At 39.7% G+C, this 20,416-nt stretch overlaps 1 protein-coding gene across 5 annotated transcripts in view; it reads left to right on the forward strand.

Moving 5' to 3' along the window:
• The first annotated feature begins 8,866 nt into the window (after positions 1–8,866).
• The window catches only part of cep162 (centrosomal protein 162), a 42,743-nt gene continuing 31,193 nt past the window's right edge, over positions 8,867–20,416 (forward strand). For 2 of the 5 annotated variants that reach the window (XM_033641773.2, XM_033641775.2), the window contains exons 1-5: positions 8,867–8,969; positions 10,130–10,231; positions 12,366–12,489; positions 17,518–17,574; positions 19,632–19,916. In XM_033641773.2, coding sequence (XP_033497664.1) covers positions 10,172–10,231; positions 12,366–12,489; positions 17,518–17,574; positions 19,632–19,916 — 526 coding nt within the window. In that variant the 5' untranslated portion in view covers positions 8,867–8,969; positions 10,130–10,171. Of the gene's footprint in view, positions 8,970–9,367; positions 9,491–10,129; positions 10,232–12,365; positions 12,490–17,517; positions 17,575–19,631; positions 19,917–20,416 lie in introns of those variants that run through there. The other 3 variants (XM_033641774.2, XM_033641776.2, XM_033641777.2) reach the window with 3 other exon arrangements.

The raw sequence follows: 20,416 nt of genomic DNA on the forward strand, positions 1-20,416 counted from the left end.
ATTTGGTCTAACATGACCAGTAGCTTATGGTGACTAGTTTTGGCTAATGTTTGCAAACCTAAGGTAAATATTGCATCGCAGACATCAATGTGTCAGTTCAATGCATTACTCAGCAAAAATCCCTTAATTAAGTTTGAACATAAGTGGTCTGAGAGAACACTAGATTTGTGCACCTCCTCTTGGCTCTGTTTCGGGTTTTAGAAAATCTAGCCTGTGAGGGAAGACTTTGGACAAATCACAGGTCATTTCAGAGAGAAGGCATTCCTATTGGCTGTTCTACAAATGTATACACATGCACATCTTTTTGGTGAAAGCCTGATTCAGTAGCCAAGGATCAGACGATAAAGTTACTATTCCAGCATTGGCAACAACTGCTTACAGTGCAAAGCAACTTGAAAAAGGAAGGCAGACTTATCAAAAAGACAGTCTGACAATAAATGAAACAAAACGTGTCAGTATCAGCAAAGTGTTTCAGAGATGGAGAGAAAATGTTGCCAGTAGTTTAGCCTTCTGCTAACTGAAGCCAAAGTCTCACAGCTGTAGCTTCAAGTTCACGTTTAGCTAATGATCACATTAAATGTTATGTCTATTTTAATACCACTGTGTTGTTGTTGATGAGGGGAAGTGTGGTTGTTGTTTTTTATGAGTTGCTGGACAGTTGATCTATCAAAGTATACAAAGCGCAAAAGCTCCATATTATTATAGTTCATTTCAAATTCAGTGCTGTGCAGGTCTGACCCATTCATGCTTTCACACACACAGTGGTTACCACTTTGGATTGAAACCCCCTGCTTATATTAATAATAGTGTGATAATAGAGAACAATTAAATAACCAAAACTATTGGATTGGATAAATATTTGTGGGCCTATGATATGAAACACAATAAACAAATATTTAGGTCAGCCACTATGACTGAAATGAATACACCGGAGCTGGAGGACTCACCTGCCAGTCAGCTACAGCAGCACTGGAGAGAGAGTTATGCATAAGAATGGGACGCTATGCTGGCGTTGCTCTGCAGTTGAAGGTGATGTAAATGGAAACACATCCAACATGTACTAACATCACCCAGCTATGTAAATCATCGAGACGAGGAAAAAAACGAAAGGAAGGCCAGTTACTTATACCAGCTGCTTTCTAGCAGCCTTATGATGCAAAAGCAGAACAGGATATGTTGTAGACATTGCAAGTGTATTAATGGAAACACACTGAACATGATAACGCAAAGTGCAGCATGAGCCAGATGTGTTGATCACAGGCGCCCTTCTATAATGTAATGACACAAGAACCTTGGGGGATGTTTTGCCTCTGGTGGTGTGGTGTGGATATGTGTGGATGAATGAAAAACACAAACAATAAACAATTTATTTAATGCGTTACCATTAATATTAATAATAATAATATTACCCAAAATCCCATTGGTAACGCATCATATTACTTTATTGCTGCTAAAACTAATATATTACTGTGCTGCTCCCAGCGCTTACCACTACGGACCACCTCGCCGGGAGGAGAGCAGGCAGCAGCTCTGGAGTGACAGACTCCCAGTCAGTGGCCACAGCAACCTGACTCCAGACAGCACAAACCCCAGCTCCAGGGGAACGGACAGCCTCGACTCCCCGCTGGATCAGCAGACTTTCGTATTGCTGTCATTACCCAGCGTTGCCACTGGCCACCAGCCTGCTATGACACTGACACCTGAGGGTTTGCACTGCTAAAATTTAGCTGACTGAAGGACCATCTAATTCTTGCCTCATTTATGATCCAATAAGCTGAGAGAGAGGGAGAGAGAGAGGGCGAGGGGCCGAACAAATGGCTAAATAAATCAATCTATAGGAAACACAGGGTTATTGAATGAAGCGTGAGCATGTGGTCATCTGGTGGGAGGGCTTAGGACAGAAAGGGGAGAGCTGCAGAATTGTATTGAATTGGTGCATTTAAGATAAGGAATACGTTAGATTATGCTTTCAACTCCCAGTATTGTGTTTCTGATCCTGATGTTAAGGCAGGGTTATCAAACTCTGAGGAGGGCATTATTAACTTATTTTTTATGTAACAGGTGTTACTTGAAAATGTGCCAGGTTATTATGTGCATACACGCATCATAAAGTCCTGCCTCATGACTTACAGTATGACTTAGGCCTACTGGGAGCCATACTGCATCTCTTCTTTAATTCTGTATTCAGCCAGGGTAGTGTTGTATAAAATTGGATGTGACATTGCCTCAAATGGAGACTCCACCATGGTAGATTTTCTTTCAGAGGTCAACATGTCTCGAGCATCACTTCAGTCTGCTGTGAAAATTCAGTAGGTTCAACTTCCCCACATGCCTCACAGCCCATTCCCCCGTTTTGTGTGGGTTTTCAACTTCCACTGATTTTCAAACTACTAACCTTTTGGGTTGTGTCACATTTCATCCTCAGATTACATTACTCACATTTTAGGACATGTTTATTTAAAACTTTGGGATGGAGGAACAGAATGAAGACTGAGTCATCTTCCCACGCCCCTGTTTCAGTAGACTAAAAGGTAAACTTCAAAGTTGAAGTAGCCAACCTGAGAATCCAATCCAGAGCCATCAAATGAACCCAGTGCTGTGAGGGAATCTGGGGTAAAGCATAATCAACTAAACTGCAGTCTGGTCAAACATACAGCATCCACTCTGGATTCTAATGCCCTAAATAAAGAAATAGACAGCTGCATAAGGTGCAATTATATATCACTGACAGTCACTCCAATTATCTGTGATGGAAGTCCATCCCCATGAGCTATTTTTCTATAAGCATCTTCACATGAATATAGATCAGAATAGAGCTGGTTGGTGGGAGGATGATGTTAGCTGTCCAGTTTTCACAGTGGAGATGGTGATCCCAAAGTCAGTGTGACAGGAGAGGACAAAGCCTTCATTAGGGCAGGGAACCAGTGCATTTACATCAGAGATGCACATGAAAAAGGGAGTGTGCTGACCAGCATTCCCATCTCAATCAGTCAACCAGTTATCCTAGAGCTGCACAGCAACTCATTCGGCAGAATAAATGTTGGCACTGTATGTTTCTGCAAACACTGGATCCCTTACATTTGCATGTTATCATGTAGTTGATACACTGAAACTTTATGTTTCAGCAGTGCTGTGGTTAATGTGTCATTAGGTTTAGGCATAAAAACTTGGTTATAGTTAGGAAAAGATCATGATTTGGCTTAAAATACCTGGTTTTGGGGGCACAATCCCTACTGGAAAAATAGCAATGTCTCGGTAAAAACAACAACAACAAAACAAAATTGCTGGTACTATTCCCTCTGGAAAAACAGTGACACATTTCTAAAAACAGCCACATCTGGCGACTGAAAAGTGGCTGGAAAAACTGGGATGGCCCACCAAAAAACACTTAGGGGCTACAAAGCCGCTGGAAAAAGAGCAGTGGGACCCTAAAAAACATGTTTGGTGCCTAAAAAAAGCAGCTGGAAACACAGCAACGACTTACTTAACAACAAGCGGTATTGTTGTTCATTGATCTCAAGGTGTGGTTGGGAGCTTGGCAGCCGTCTCGCCTAGGTGACATGCCATCCACCATGCCCTCCACCTTGTAATGACAAAGTCAGCTCACATAAAACATGCAAATGTAGCATATCCATGGTTTGTAGAAACGTACAATGCCAACATTTTTTGGTGCGGACTGGGCTGGGCACATCTGATCCAACACTGATGGTCCTATTGAGCTCTAAGATGCAATCATAAAAGATGAAAGGCATTCATTTGGCTGATTGGGGAAAATGTTGATTATTGTTAGCGCCCCTCTTCATTGCTCTAATCCCTGACTGTTATTCCTCCCCCTTCTTCCCTCCTTTGAGTTTACAACAGTCAAGGGAAGTGCAGGGGATATATTTATATCTGACTCCTTCTGATGAATGAAAGGTCAGGAGTATTTTATCATAACTACACAATGCACATTTGCACTTAAGAACTGGTCACAGATCAACACTATCGCGATTAAAATTTAAGTGTTCAGGTCAGTGTGTAAGCACAGTAATTATAAATAATAGATCTATTTTTGCATAAATAGATCTATTATTATAAATAATAGATCTATTTATGCAAAAAAAATTCATTTGTTTCCTGATGTATGTTAATTCAAAGTTATTGTTTTTTCATTGTCTTTCATTCTTTAATAAACTGTACCTCTTTTCCTAACAAGACTCTGCAGCCATGCTAGCAGCTCCGTGAGGCTGCCTGTGAACTGGATTGACCCAAAATCTAATCTCAGCTCAATTTTAGGATTAGTGGATGTTGTAACTACAAGGGAGTTTATCTTTAAAAAGTGCTGTCTCATGTGAGTCCACCAACTTTGTGGAGATGTGATAATAAAATCACTACTGAGTACTTTCAGTTCCAGTTATGAATATAACCACTAATATATATTTAAATATCCCATGTAAAAGTGTACAGATGCCAGTGCTACAGTAATGATGTTACCCTGTCAGCAGCATTTTGTGGCCTGGGTGCTGATGTGTCTGACTACTGCATGCTGTTGGATAAACTGTAGAAATCCAACATATTTTGTGACTCCATGATAATAAATATAATGAGAAAACATGCTAGAATAACTTAATAAAAACAACTTTTCCAAACACATTGCAGCAGTATTGGTCGAATGAGCACATCCACTGTGTTAGAGAACAAAGATGAAGTCTGACCTGCAATTTGGCATGAGGTGGCTGGACATCACAATGACAGGACAGGACAGGAAACACAATTTGGCCATACCTTAAGCTGTGTGACGCTGAGGACCCTGAAACGGAACATATTTACAGCTCTGCTTTTCCTGCTGTGACATTCATACAGTTCACAAAATTGAAAAAGTACTGTTATCTAGTTCCCCAGCAAAGAGACCGTCCTCCTCCAAAATACAAACACATCGTCATTTATACAAGCTGCTCATTACGACCCACATTTACATTTATTGTTAGGCAGAGACCTCTAGTGGCCATAGTAATTATCAATCAATCAATCAATCAATCAATTTTATTTATAAAGCCCAATATCACAAATAACAATATGCCTCAGAAGGCTTTACAGCATACAACATCCCTCTGTCCTTAGGACCCTCACAGCAGATAAGGAAAAACTGCAGATAAGGGATCCCTCTTCCAGGACGGACAGACGTGCAATAGATGTCGTAATTATGACAGGAGCAAAGAAGGATGTCAGGTAAATTAGTATAAAGAGCAAGAGAGTCCACGTAAGGAGAAGGGCTGGGTGGATGGGTGGGTCAATCAAAAAGGACTTTTCACCCAGGAGACTTCTGTTTGTGTCCAGTGTGAAAACAACCCAGCTGGCACCGGACGTCAGTCAAATTTTCGCAAATGTTGGGTTTTGTTCTCCATATCTTATGACTAATGTTGTTATTTTGCTTCAAGATAATGTTGGGTTGAGATATTTGGAAGACATATTTTGGTTACGTAACAACCAACAAAATATTAACATCAGCCTCCATCACTATTCTACATCCAACTGTCAGTTGCATTCAACATCCTGACATTGAATTATGGTCACCAGATATCACAGTCTAAATTCAACCAAATGTTAACATCTAATGACCTTGGTGGCTGGCTGGGAAAAATCAGTGTTGAGTTATTTTTACCATGTAATGTAGTATGTTAAGAAGCATATCACACAACGTTATTTTAGGTGAGTAACTAACATAACCAGTAATTATTTTAAGCCAAACTATGATCTTTGATCTATGATCATGTGTTGTATGAGGATACGCTGACACAGTATTAACTACACATTTAAAACTGTGACCATTACAGTCACATGGAGAATGTGAAGTTGACATGACACCATGTTAAATTTTTTGGACAAGAACGCCATTTTGTGAGAATAGTACTGTGTAACCTGCAGTGTTGGGGAAGTTACTCTCAAAATGTAATTCATTACATTTTACTAGTTACCTTTATTTGAAAGTAATTAGTTACACTACAATGTTAGTCTCTGTGAAGGGTAATAAGTTACTTATTACTTTACTTTTTCGTTACTTCCCCAAAATGACCTCAGAAGAATCCAGTGCTGTGCAGGTTTGACCCATTCATGCATTCACACACAGTGATGACCACTTGGTATTAAAACCCCTGCTTATATTAATAATAGCATGATAATACAGAACAAATAAATAGCATAGACCATTCAAAATAAATGAATAGACTCTGACACAGAGAGGGTCAGGCAGAAGATCAAAGTCAGATTATTAGAAGATATGGATCAATATTTGTGGGCCTATGAAACACATCCAACATATACTAACATCATCCAGGTCAGATGTGTTGATCACTGGGACTAGGAAAAAAATGAGGCAGAGGCCAGCTCTTAATCCCCAAAGCTTTCTAGCAGTCTTAGAACACAAAAGGAAAATGAGATGTTCTCCATCATGATATTAATGGAAACACACTGATCATGATAACACACAGTACAGCATGACCCAGCTTTGCTGATCACTGGCACCCATCTATGATGTAGTCTGCTGTGACATGGCAAGACACAACAACCTTTGGGGGATGTTTTTTTCTGGGGGCACAGTGGTAAAAGTGGAGCAGTGTGAATCAGTGTGGATAAAGGAACGTTTTTTCGGGTGCTAACGTGTTACGTGACATTGTAAATGTAATAATATCACCCAGAATTCTGTTGGTTATATTACTTTGTTACTGCTAAAGCCTACTGTAATGTGTTACTGCCACATTTTCCTTATGACTTATTCTGTTGTTAAGGAATAAGGATGTGTTGAGGCACCAATAAGGGAAACATTTCTGTGGGTCATATTTGAGGGTAGGAGCAAACCATTTATGTTGTTGTATGGGTTAAAGGACTTGTTGCTCAGAAAATATTCAGTTTCTTTTGTCTTTATTCTATGTTCAGATCATAACAACCATCAAACACATGAGCTTCATTTCCAAAAAAGTACAAAATAACCAGACACTGTGTGAGTAGTGGCTGTCTGACATTATGTTTGCTCTGTGATCCGCAGATACCTGACCATCAGAGGTTTAAGGCACACAAGACAGATCAGCAAAAAACAGAACCGCCTATATGATGTCTCTTTTCCTCCTTGTATGCTTGACACACAGTGTGAGTGTTGGATGTGTGTGTGCAAGGTTATAAGGGACAGAGCCGTATAGAGAGGCAGCAGGTGAAAACAGAGTTTATATGGATCCGCCCTGACCTCTGAAAGAAAGAGAAAAGCGAGCAGGGCAGAGTTTATTAGATTACTACTGATCTCTGGTGACGGACTGCCCTTCCAGGCACACAGACACGGGGAAGAGATGGACTGATCCTCAGCTCAATACTGCCACCAAGTGGAGAAAATATGACTCCTGCAGCAGCTGTGAACTGCAGTCCATGCCACACAGCTACTGCTAAATAATTGATACTGGCTAAATCACTGATTTAACCAATGACTGATTCTGTGTAACTCTTCAGGAGGAAAAAATGCAGCTGTATCAGGCTGCAACGAATTGACAACATCAGAATAACTTAGACTTGTTTTTGTCGTTGTATGAAAAGACCTGTCAGCCTAGGTCAGAGTGATAGCAGAGTATAATTTCACATATGAGTCTTGAACAGTTTCACAGTAAAGGCAATCATCAACTCTTATTATCTGCAAGAAGGCTTTAAAAAGTACTTTCACACTCTGGCTAGTTGTCAGTTCTCCTTTTAGTCCACGTGGACATGATGGAAAACTGTTTTGATCACATATGGTCTTCAGCAGGGAAAGGTGACATTTGAGCACACAGCTATACAGAAAATATGTGATGATGTCACAGATCATCTTTAAATTGGGTAACTGACAGCATACATATGAAGAAATATGCCCAATCATTCGATTATCAGTTGGTCACACTATGAATGTGAGCTGCAACCAACAATTATTGTCAGCTCTATGTCACCTCTGTCACATCAACTTTACAAGTAAATTTATAACTAAATGCATAAACAGTAACACTCATAGGTGAAGGAAAAGAGAAGGAGACAAATTGTAAAAAGACATACTACTGTGGTGATTGGTGGTCCTTTCAGTTATATTTCAGTTCATTCATTTACAATACAGGCATTTTTTTGAATGTCCTCCTGTTTTCTGGAATATCTAGAACTATCTCTGTGTTATTAATTTGGGTTCTGGTGGTCAGTTTGTATCGGAGGTTGGACCAAGTTGTTGTTTTGCAAGTCACAAGCAAGTCTTTGCACTGAAGTCCCGAGTCAAATCTCAAGTCAAAACTGATCAGGCCAAAGTCAAGTCCCAAGAGTTAAATTTCAAGTCATAAACAAGTCTTAATGCACACTTCACCAAATGTAATGTCATTTTAATAACATAGTTATAATATAGTACAATATATTAAATCTGCTGAAGTCACGAATGCTTTTTAAAATCTGGATTTATTTGCTAAAACAAGGTTGTTGAGCCTCTGTCTGTTTTCTAACAAAGTTCTTCATGGTTTTCTCCTGCAACTAGATTGGATGATGTTGGACTGATTCAAACAAAGTGGATCTGGGAAATTAAGTGTTGACTGTCGAGTCTGACTCCAGTCCAAGTCATGTGCCTCAAGTCACCGCCTCTGGTTTATATTAAATAAATGTATTCCACCATCAGAATAGCATGATAATGGCCATTCGGAGTGAATAAAACAAAGTATTTTTTGTGTGTGTTGCACACCAGCAGAGCTGTGGCTCTGTCCACATACTTTTGGCCGTGAGGCGGGTATGTAGCTCCTGATCAGTTCACGTACAAACCCCTCTCAACCTACCCGTCAGCCCATTGGTTAACATTTCTCCCGACGTAGTTCTTTCTAGCCAATCAGGCTGGTTTTGTCACCCGGCTGGTGTTGCGGGAACTGCCAAACACTCAAATCGACAAACTAAAAGAAAGGGACGTTCAACAAGTGTTTGGCTGAGAGAGTCACCAACGTCGAGTCTTTTATGTGAGTCCTGTCGGTGTAAGAGTGATACATGTACGCTAATGAAAATGTTGTGCGTATTCCGCATCAAGTGGGCAAAAGTTTGCTCCCTTTACTAGCCAGCTAACGTTACTAGCTAAGGAGATAAACTACTTAGCTACGGGCAACTGTTAGCTGTGTCAAATTTTTTCAGAGAAACACCGGAAGTAGAGCGATACTTCCTTCAAAATAAACACTACCATTTGTGCTGCGCCAAGTTACACACTGACAGTAGGGAAAACTATGAAATTTTTTGACAAAGTCACATCTTGTTGATAATGGGTGAATACAAATATTTGTCGAGAAAGAGTTAGGTTGACACCCCGAATATGTCGATTAAGTTGGGTGCGGCTGTATTTTGACAGTCTCAACCGGAAGTGGCACTGTTTCATCCTATCTGTACAATGTCAGTCTGACAACGTCCCGTTTTGTCTTAAAAGCTTTTTCCAAATTCCAACAAGAAGATATGGCAGTGTTATGGTGCACTGTTTTTGCTTTATTGATCGGTAAGACTCGGCATAATGTGTATGAGCCAGCAGCCATCTATTTCCGTAATCTGTGACCTTTTTATGAATGGTTTACAGTGACCGCTAGCATCAAAGGCGCAGCATTTTGAGTTCAGAACATTTGGGATCCCTCGTAGAACTAGACCTGTAATGGTAGCAGGTGCTCCTTGGTGTGTTGCATATTAGCTAATGAAGGAAATAGTAACTTGAAAAATGTCATAACAGCGGCTCATACACGCTGTAATTGATATACAAATGGCCGTTTTTCTCACATTACTTTTTCCAATGTCAGTATGAACTTTGAGGCTCATATGAAGATTGATTTACAGCAGTGAAGCAATGTAACGTTTCATATATATATATATATATATATATATATGTATAATTTAACTGTAGTATGTACTAGTTGTACTGTTTAAATCAACGTGTGTTAATTCAGACACTAAAATTTTCTTCTTTAACCCACTTGAATACCTGCACTAGATACTGACTGTCCATCTCTTTGATTGCCAGTGTTTTGTATTGGTATCCATGATGGAAAGAACATGATGATACCTGTGTTAAAATATGCTTCACATACTAAGTATAATTTCTCTCCCCAATGTTTTATCTTAATTTTATTTTTTGTCTTTATGTTAGGCGTCTGTGTTCCCATTGGCTGATGGAGTGGAAAGTACCAGTATGTCTCGCCGACTGACTAAGAAAGAGTTGGATGAGCAGTTTGAGCTGTTTTTGAAGGAGGTAATGTAATATCATGTGCAGGCTGCTGTGGTACTGTTTATAGATTATCATGCTCTCTATTTAGGGTTGCATGTTATGGAACGAGTGATTCATCTTTAAAAGTGCTTCGTAGGCCCTTTTCAAACATAAAACACGCCGACAGTGCTGTTGTCATCTGTCTGTTAAAGTGGTGCCTTTCAGTTATTTACTGTAGACATGGATGGCTTTTAGGTTTATGTTCCTTGTGGCTCTATTTATGATGGGACACTTATGGAATGAACCAGAGAGAGAAAGACAGAACAGTGAAGAGGCTGCATCACTGGAGGATTTTGAGAATTTTCTGTTGGAGCCTCAATTAATGACCATTGTGAGTGTGAGGGAAGTTCACTTCAGCTCCTCACAGTGAATCCACTAATACATTTCCACATCATTTTGCTGCCTGTATAATAATAACTGACAGTGCACATGCATTGAATGACAGGAGCTTAAGATGGGACTCACGTGATTCCTATATGATGGCATGCTGTATGTTAAGAGTTTTGCTGTATATTCATACAAGGAAAGAGTGCAGGTCAGATTAGCATGATGGCTTTTTTAACCTCTTTTACTTCGGTGACACTGAGATGGGAAAAAGACAAAAAAAAAAAACAATTTAAGATTAGAATTGACTAGAATAAAAATAATCATATTACAGTAATTTTTGAAGGCAAGACACATATAGGGGCCATATCATAAACACAGTGCAAAGCAGCGCACAGTGCAGCGTGATGGTCATTGCTAGCTTCAGACTGACACAGTTATCATTTTCAAGCAAATGCACATATAGTGTAAGTAGCAAATGTATTTTTTGTGCACCCATGGGCATGTAAGTCTTAAAATGAGGTGAGGTCAGGCACATTGTTGGCATGTTGCTCTTTTGAGGCAGTAGAAATGGCACCATTAACCAACTAAAACCTGGTCTAAAATATGATCTGATTATTCAGATAGTAAGATGCACCTACATAGGCGGGGTTGTAACAGATGTACACTCTGCTTGTTATACACACAGGGAGGTCAGGATGAGTTTTTGGTGGTTGAAATAATTCATCATAATGAGGAAAATATTATGACATTCTTTAAAATGTGAACGTGGCAGAGATCAGAGCAAAGCTGCTGTCTGACTCCACATTAAGAGAGATGCTGTGCACATTTACGCACAAAGAGCAGCGTAATTTCACTGACTGGTTTAAAAGCTAATAGTTTAGTTCTGATTCGTCTGTTAAGTTTGAAACTACAGTTTTAAGTTTTGCTGCTTAAATGTTCCACGATATTTGCTGCAGTGACATAACTGCTTTTACTGCGTTACGGTGCATGCCCACTATATGCAATCTCTTTGCCTAAACTCATGTCCGCCCTGCACCGCTGGTTGCTTGAGGCTGCAACTTCATTGGCTGTCTTGATGTGAGCACCGTTGAATTTTTTAAATTGGCATGCCCTCTTGTTGCGCCGCCAGCTTGAGCGGCATCACAGGTATCCCAGAGGGCTTTGTGAATCAGTTGCTTCCAATACTCAATGAATGGGAGAGGATATCTGGTCGTATGTAGCCGGCATGCACTGTTACTTTCAGCAGAAAACTGCTCGCTTCTACAATTTGTCCTATTCCCTACATAAATAGCAGTGTGCCAGGTGCAGGCACAACTGACTTTTAAACAGAATGGGAAATGACGCTCTGACTGGTTCAATCATGTGTAAAGATTTTTCTCCTGTATATTTTACTGTTTTTTGTCCTTTGCCAGTCACATGCCTAAATCTTTCTCTGCATGTGTTGCTATGGTCTTGTTGCTAATCTGACAGCATTCAGTTTAGACTTTTTCCAGGTTGACAGGATCATGAAAATGTTACTAGGTCCGAACAAAACAGCTTCAGAGTCGCAAAGAGATTAGACTGGAATAAGTCATTCTGAATTCTCACCAGTAGAAACATGGCAGCTGACTGAAAGCACATGTCTATCTGTCCAGTCCACACCAACTCTCTTACACATAATGACACACACTGGATGTTAACTTTTCTTGTGCTGTAAGCCTGATAGAAGAATGAGTATCTGACACATGGTTTGCAGTCTGACACAGTCTATCCTGGAGGCATCTCTCTTTACTAAAACCTGATTTCCTGTCAGTCTGTTTCAGATGACTCGGTGGATTTGGGCGGCTCTGACAAGCAGTCCGATGCTAAAAGCAGTCAGAAACCAACAGTGTCTTGGTGGCAAGATGATGAACACAGCGGTGGAGGAACAGGGAGAGGTAATAATGAGGACAGGAGAGGATTCTCCAGGATACAACACCCATCACACTGGACATGTCTGCCTTTGTTAGCCTGGTGCTGTTCAGAATGTGTCAGTGGCTGCAGTTGTGTCAGTGTTTAAGCTCTGTAGTCCAGGGAGGAACTGAGAGAGGATTTGGGCATATGTTAGAGGATTTTACGACTGCAGTTATCAGCTGGCAGTAATTAAATGCCCATAAAAGTAGGCTGTAGCAGAAAAACTAAATAGAGGTCACTGGCTCAGTGGGGAATATGTTCAGAGAGGGGAGAGCAGCTTTATAATTCTTCTTTTTGCCATAGGAACATTGTGTAAAATTGGTATATGCAGACATATAGCAAGCCACAGTTTATATACAATATGGATGTTGTTACGAGTTGAATCTGTGTGGCTGAACTGACACTAACATGTCGTGGCACTATTTATGTTGATATTTAGTATACTTGTACAATAGTTTAATGTAAATTGTTTACATCGCAGTCTGAAATCAGTGGATCTGGTCTTTGTTATGTAGCCTACTCTTTAATTTAGGTGTAAAGGACCTGAAAACAAATTTGTTCAAACAGCTTGTCACTGTGATAGATGGATCCTACAATAGCATGCTTTTTTGTCTGCCGAAGTTAACACATTTTTTGTCACTTTTTCAGTTGGAAAAAGTTGATGTCATGAAGCAGAAATATTAAGAACTTGAAGGCAAGTTTTCAGGGGATTTAATACTAAAAGGACAAAGCTTAAGCAGGCTGTTGCACCAGCTTTGTGTATGTGCAAATTTAGTTTAATTGGAATGAAGTGTAGGGATGGGATCAATGGGTTCCAGTTGAGAACAGGTTCCAAATTGTCCAGTCTGTCAGAAACACATGGCTCCGAGTTTATCCATTTGTTTTATTGATGCTGGCATCTTTTTTTGACGGTTGCTAACTGCAACAGTGACATCAAACTCACGCATCTATGCTGCTGAAAACTTGCAACAAGGATTCATGGCAGAGAGCAAGATTTTTTCCAAAGTGTGGCATTTCACAAAGGAAGATGGCAACAGTACTGCTTGTAGTGTCTTTAAAATGATCATTTGAAGTGAGAGCGGAAATACCAGCAATATGCTAAAACATTTTTGGACACGTCATGGGCTTAAATTCTAATAATGCTATGTGTTTGACACTCTACACACTAGGGTTGCAACTGTATGAGATTTTCACAGTGCTATGTCTCAGAAAATATTGTGGTTTCACTTTATCACAGTATTACAGTCAAGTCAAGTCAAGTCAAGTTTATTTCTATAGCACATTAAAAGCAACCTCAGTTGACCAAAGTGCTGTACAGGCTATGCATGTAAATACATATAAACAAATAGAAATAAAATAAATATAAACATCCCTCTCTAAAACACCCGGTAAAAATAAACAATAAAACGTAATAAAATGACCAATAAAACATCATAAAAAACAAATCAAGATAAAATAAATAGTACTAAAACCAAGATCTCATGCTTAACTAGTGCTGAAAGCTAGTGAGAAGAAATGGGTTTTCAGCAGGGATTTAAAATGCTCAAGAGTCTGAGCAGCTCTTATATGCAGTGGCAGGCTGTTCTACAGATTGGGGGCTGCCACCGAGAAGGCTCTATCACCTCTACTTTTAAGTCTAGATCTCGGAACCTCCAGCAGCAACAGGTTGGTAGACCTCATTGCTCTGACTGGGGTGTGGGGGTGTAGTAGCTCAGACAGATAGGATGGTGCCAGGCCATTAAGACTTTTAAAAACGAGTAATAACATTTTAAACTGGACCCTGAAAGAGACTGGAAGCCAGTACAGGTGTGATGTGGTCACGGCGTTTTTTCCCTGTTAATAGGCATTTTGAACAGCCTGCAAACGGTGCAGTGAAGACTAGTCAAGTCCAGCATACAGAGAGTTACAATAGTCTAAACGAGACGTGATAAATGCATGAATTACTCTCTCAAAGTCATGTGGAGGGAGGTAGGCCTTCACCTTACTGAGGAGTCTTAATTGAAAGAAGCTCGTCTTGACAACTCAACTGATCTGTTTATCCAGGTTAAAAACAGCATCAAATATCACGCCAAGCTTCCTCACAGCAGGACGACAGTAAGATGCCAAAGGACCGATGGCACTATTATAGCCATCCAACAAATTAGTTTTTCTAAATAAAATTATCTCTGTTTTATTTTTGTTCAGGTTAAGGAAGTTTATCTCCATCCATGATTGTATATCATTAAGACAGTTCAACAAAGCCTGGATAGAGGCATCACTGTTTGTTTTTATGGGCAGATAGATCTGAAGGTCATCTGCAAAACAATGGAAGGAGATGTTGTACTTTTTAAAAATAGACCCCAAGGGAAGCATATACAACGAGAATAAAATGGGGCCCAAAATGGAGCCTTGCGGTACGGGACGCAGCAGAAGAGTACTGGTCAAGATGAAGAGAGAAACTCCTATCTGACAAATAAGACTGGATACATTTTAGCGCTGTGCCTTTAATGCCTACACAGGAATCGAGACGTGACTGGAGAATGTCGTGATCGACTGTGTCAAAGGCAGCAGATAGATCCAGAAGAACCAGGACAGCAGAGTTGCCAGAATCAACAGTTAAAAGCAGGTCGTTAAAAACTCTTAAAAGGGCCGTTTCTGTGCTATGACGCGATTTAAAACCAGACTGGAACTTCTCAGAGATACCATTTAAATCAATGTGTGATTGCAGTTGCTTATAAACTACCTTTTCCAGAACCTTTTACAGAATAACTATTATTACCAGTCAGAATTATCCTTAAAGCGATTAAAACGTAAGGGTTATTTTTTTGTTTTATTGTTATATTTGAAAGATGAAACCAAATTTTAAGGGGAGTACGTGTAAAAAGTCTCCCTTTTGAAAATAACTAAAATAAAGTTGAGATTTTCTGTCAAGTTGTATTTTTTTTTCAATATTGTACATCAGCAAATGTACACGGAATGATAACCTTCATTTTGATATCATGGTATACTTTGATCCCAGTATACCGTTGCTACCTGACTGCACACGAGTGCCACTGCTTCCCAACCAATCAGCACGTCTGTCTATGGTATGATCACATTATGACCAAGCAGGCAGGTTTAGCAGGTTTTATCTCGGACTAACAAAAACCTAGATAAAAATGAATGCTGTACAAATATTCTTTCATTCTCCCATTTAAGATAATTACAGTCAGACTGTTACTTTTTTTCCACACAAGAAATTGATCAGGAGTCAGACCATCAATAATGGCATTGATATCATTAAAATCATATCAACTCCCATCCCTAATGTAGTGTGGGACTTACACTGTGACTTAGTAAAAACATACATTTAGTTACAACTTACAAGAGTTAAGTTGTAACTTAAGATATATACCTTCCCCAAGCAGGTGGGAATCCCACCATATTTACTGTTGCCAGGGCAGAGTGGTCAGAAGGATGGCAGACTGATGATGGACCTGGAGGAAAAGCTTTTTTGATTTTAGGTTACTCTAGAAGTGCATTATCAGTGACAGACTACAACCTTTTACATTTATAATGACACTGACACACATGGTCACTATTCTACTGTACAGTTACCATTATTTAGAACTGACAAGGGCACAAGTACAGTTTTAAGCTTTACTCACGTAGCATGGAAGTAACTGTTGGCACAATTTGGTTGTTCGTATGATAAACTTGATGATAGCTGTTTAAGTGTTGACCTGCGCTTCACTAAGAGAATGGTTTTCCAGAGGCTTTTTGTTGGTGTAACTGTTAAGAACTTTGGTCAACAACATCTAACAAAAAAAAAAGATCTTTGGGTTGTGTTATTGAATAAGCCTCACAGAGCCACTATCGAGTCTCTTGTTAAGGTTATCCTTGCTGGTTAGACCTCTGCTCAGGTTAAATTCTTTAATATTATTTTTTGGACATTCTCGCCTCTCCACCCTTCTCGTCAAGTTAGAGTGCCTCTCTGTCTAACTTGTATTCTTCTACTTTACACTGTTGACTGATCTCTCCTTGACTCATCTCCCTCCTTATTCATCAATTCCAGCAGGACAAGTGTGATGTTTTTTAAAAATGATGCTTCACTGTTTCATTTCTTCCTGCTTCTTTCATAACACTGTCCTGTCTGCCTGGCTTGCTGGATATGATCTTTCCCTGATTTTTCCTCTTTTATGTTCACTGAGCATTGAAACACACATACCCAGCATGCTTGTGTGTGGTCTAAAATGTAAATTACTGGTGACCAACATTAGACTCATTTAAGCACAGTACAGCTCAACTCAAATCACTTGGAACTGTTCTTTTTTGGTTTTTCCATTAGCAAAAGTTGTGGATAGTACCTGGTGCTTTCTTTGGTACCTCCTCAATCGAGGTTCCAAACAAGCTGAGCTGATACCAGAAGGAGAATTAAAAAAACTGCAGACCATAGATTGGTCAGAGGGAATTGTCATTTGTGTGACATGAGAAATCCTGCATAAACTCACCATTTTTAAATAGCCAAGCTGCCATCAGTTATGACTTGATTTTTTTGATTAACTCAACCCAGATTTTAAAAACTAGCAGCTGACAAAGCCATGCTGTGGTCAGTTGATGAAGTGTGGATGTTCCACTGTTTTATTGCTGATGAGAGCTGCATGAAGCATCACGCAACAAGTGTTTGTATCCCATTGAAGGTGAAGTCACGCTACAAATCCTGCCTACATTTACGGGTTACTATCTCCAGTGAAAAAAATAAACAGAAGCATCTGGTACCAAAAGTGAGTCAAGTTGAGCTGAACCATGCAACTGATATTGTTAATTAGTCTTTGGGAAGTGTTGCCCTATGCAAGATATTGTGATAATAGTCATTTATGTAGCAACTTCTGGTCCACAAATCTCTCACTCCTACTGTGAAATATCAAGTTCACTTAAAAAACTGTGCAACTCTGCAGAAACGTGGGTGTACATTTCACAGCTTTGTATTTGTCTGTTAATTATCTCCTCTTTTGAAAGACTGTCCTATGCTGTTTTTCCTCCTTCCCTACCAGAGACGGCCAGAAGCAGATTTATCAAAACCAAAAAGTCTCAGCCTGAAAACAACAATGGTGAGAACAAGCTGAGAAAAAGTCCCACTAAGGAGTTCTGTAGATTATGTCCACATTAAGATGGTTCATTCAATCAAACCCCTTTGCCCTTTGAACTTTACTTTGTGCCCAGATTTTGCACTGTTTAACTAGCAAAGGTTTTTGGACATGTCCTGAATACATTTGCACCATACACTATAGATGGCACCAATGTCACTGGTGCAAAAATGTAACCCTCCCATTAAAAAATCTCTCCTTTTTGAGTCTTTCCTACTGAACTTTACAAAGAATGAATGATGTTTACTTCACATATAATTCCTCCATATTTAAATGTTTGGCTTTCACTGTTGCTGAGAGATTCCAGACATCCGTTATCAACCACTGAATAAAACCTTACAGAATTATATGCAATTAATTACACAGGCTCATAGATGGCAATCATGTTAAAACATCTGTTGTACGACACATGAGGTTAGTGTCTGTGGTGTGTGTCTGTGTTAAGGGAATGTGTCCAGGGGTGGGGATAGCGTCCCTGAACAGACTTGCACAAAAGCCCAGTTCAGACCAAAGATTTGCAACAACACCAAACTGTTTTAGGACGTTGCAGAGAAAAGTTGCAGCGGTGTGAACTGCCACGTCTCAGCTCGACTCAAGCGGGTGATGGTGGCACCTGCATCTCAGCTTGTCAAGTCAAAAGTAGCTGGTTTAAGAATGTAAGGCACATCATCACCTGTCTCAACTGCCAGCCGATCGTTGCTGTGATATTCTCTGACAACAGCCCTCTGTCCCTGCCAAGCCTGAGTCTGTCTCATTTACGTCCCTGCGGTTGATGACACGCATGTCAGTGTCTGTCCTCACGGTGTGTCGGTGTTGGATGGTGGGTCGCTGCTGTTGCTAGCTGTATGTACCCATGTGACACACACAATCTCAGCAACTGATTAGTTGGCGTAGGTTATTTAAATTATTTTGGCCAATTTATGAATCCATCCATCTGAAGCTCAGGTTGTTTTGTATGTTTATGCTGTTCATCACTACTAGAAATGCAACTGTAGCCAATATCTTACTATCACCATTCTCAATGTTAATTTAAGAAGCTACACATTATACTCAATTACAAAATAAGCCTGCAAAAGCTGGAAATTAGAACAGAAGTACAGAAAGTTGTTGCTATGGAGACTATACATGGCTCGTCTGTTCGCGTTAGTATGAACTAGCATGTTTTGAGAACGTCAGAGACAGGCACATTGCAAGTTTTAGTTTATTTCGCTGCACGTCTTTGGTCTGAACTGGGATTAAGTTAGCATCAGCCTCTCAGGTTACATTTTGACTTCTTACAAGGTATGACAAATTTACTGGTAGGATTTATATATTGTCCCATTCCCCTAATTTTTATCTACTTAATGAGACCAAACACTCCGTGTTTATCTAATGGGGATGTGTAAGCAGTTCCTGTTTTTTAGTGTCAGTGGGTCCTGCATCAAAATCAGCATGTTACAACCAACTTTCTATATTTTCTGTATGTTCATTAAACATAACACATCATTTAACGTAGATATAATTTTGTGTTGAAAAGTCAGTCCTTTTGTTCTCCCTTTCCAGAATTCGCAGTGCTATGTGTGACTTTGCAGGCCACGTCCTAGAATGTGGGACACTGGCTCTAATAAGGTGTTGGTGCAAAGTCTGCCATGTATGACCTACCATAATTTGGTCAGTTGTCCATTAGTGTCCTACCTTGAGGCCGTTCTCTGACCCAGAGCTCAAAGTTTCCTGTGTAAGAAGTATATATTCGCTACATGCCATCGTTTCACACTGGAAGCAAATAAGGTCACAACAGTAACATCTTGCTATTTGAAGTGGAACTGAAAGTGAGACAGATATTTTTTTGGACACGGTCTCTGTCAAACTCTATTGAAGTGGGCAACACTCCATTGTAAAAACACAATAGATTGCAAGAAATTTCAGTGAATGATGGCCAGTGTGTGTGTGTAGTTTAGATGTCACATTCAAAAAGCTATGCCATATTTAATTGAACAGTGCACCAAAATGATTTACCCTATTTTTCTTCTTGCTGTATGAAGTGGTCAGTGCAGAGCCCTTTTATAAGCCGGTCCCCAAACCTCGCTGCAAAGCTGTTGATAAACCAATTCAATTGGACCAGACCCACAAAGCTACAGTTTTGGAGGTTTCCCAAACTGTGAAGAGACACAGAACTCCATCCTATGGCTTATGCTCTGACAGTCAGAGCAGTCCAACTCATGAAAACCTCCAGTGTGTGTCAGGAGAGAGGAGCCCTGATGAGACACACTCTGATGACACTCCACCAGCCAGCACTGATAGTCATTCCCAGGGGGACAGTAATGACGGTAACTTCAAATCAAACCCTCAAACGTTTCGTTGTGTTGCATTAGTCCCCCAGCAGTACAGTGATTGACATCAGTAGCACCACTAGTTGTCTTAAGTATTGTCATTGTCTGTATTAAGGTTGTAGTTTGTATATTAAAGTAATAGTTTTTCTACCTGTCACATAGACCTGAAGACTCATAGTTTTGTATGTTTTCTTACTGGTGTATTAGATCTATATTTACATAGAATCAAATTGGTTATGTCATTGGTATTTCCTATCTGATAGTGGTTTTTTCTTAATTATTCCAGCATGAAAACATTCTGACAAACTGGAAATTCCTTTTAATATCATTTAATTTTAATTGCTAAAGGGCAGGAATTGAACAGGCGGTGAAATTTTCTGGATGAGACATTTTTCAGCTAAGTGTCTATAGTTTTACACTCAAAACAAAGCTTTAATTTTACAGGTGAGCCTCTGTAAACTGCAAAACAGAAACCATATAAGTTCACTTATTCAAAA

Source organism: Epinephelus lanceolatus, chromosome 10, assembly GCF_041903045.1.
Source record: "Epinephelus lanceolatus isolate andai-2023 chromosome 10, ASM4190304v1, whole genome shotgun sequence".
Classification (NCBI taxonomy): Eukaryota; Metazoa; Chordata; class Actinopteri; order Perciformes; family Serranidae; genus Epinephelus; species Epinephelus lanceolatus.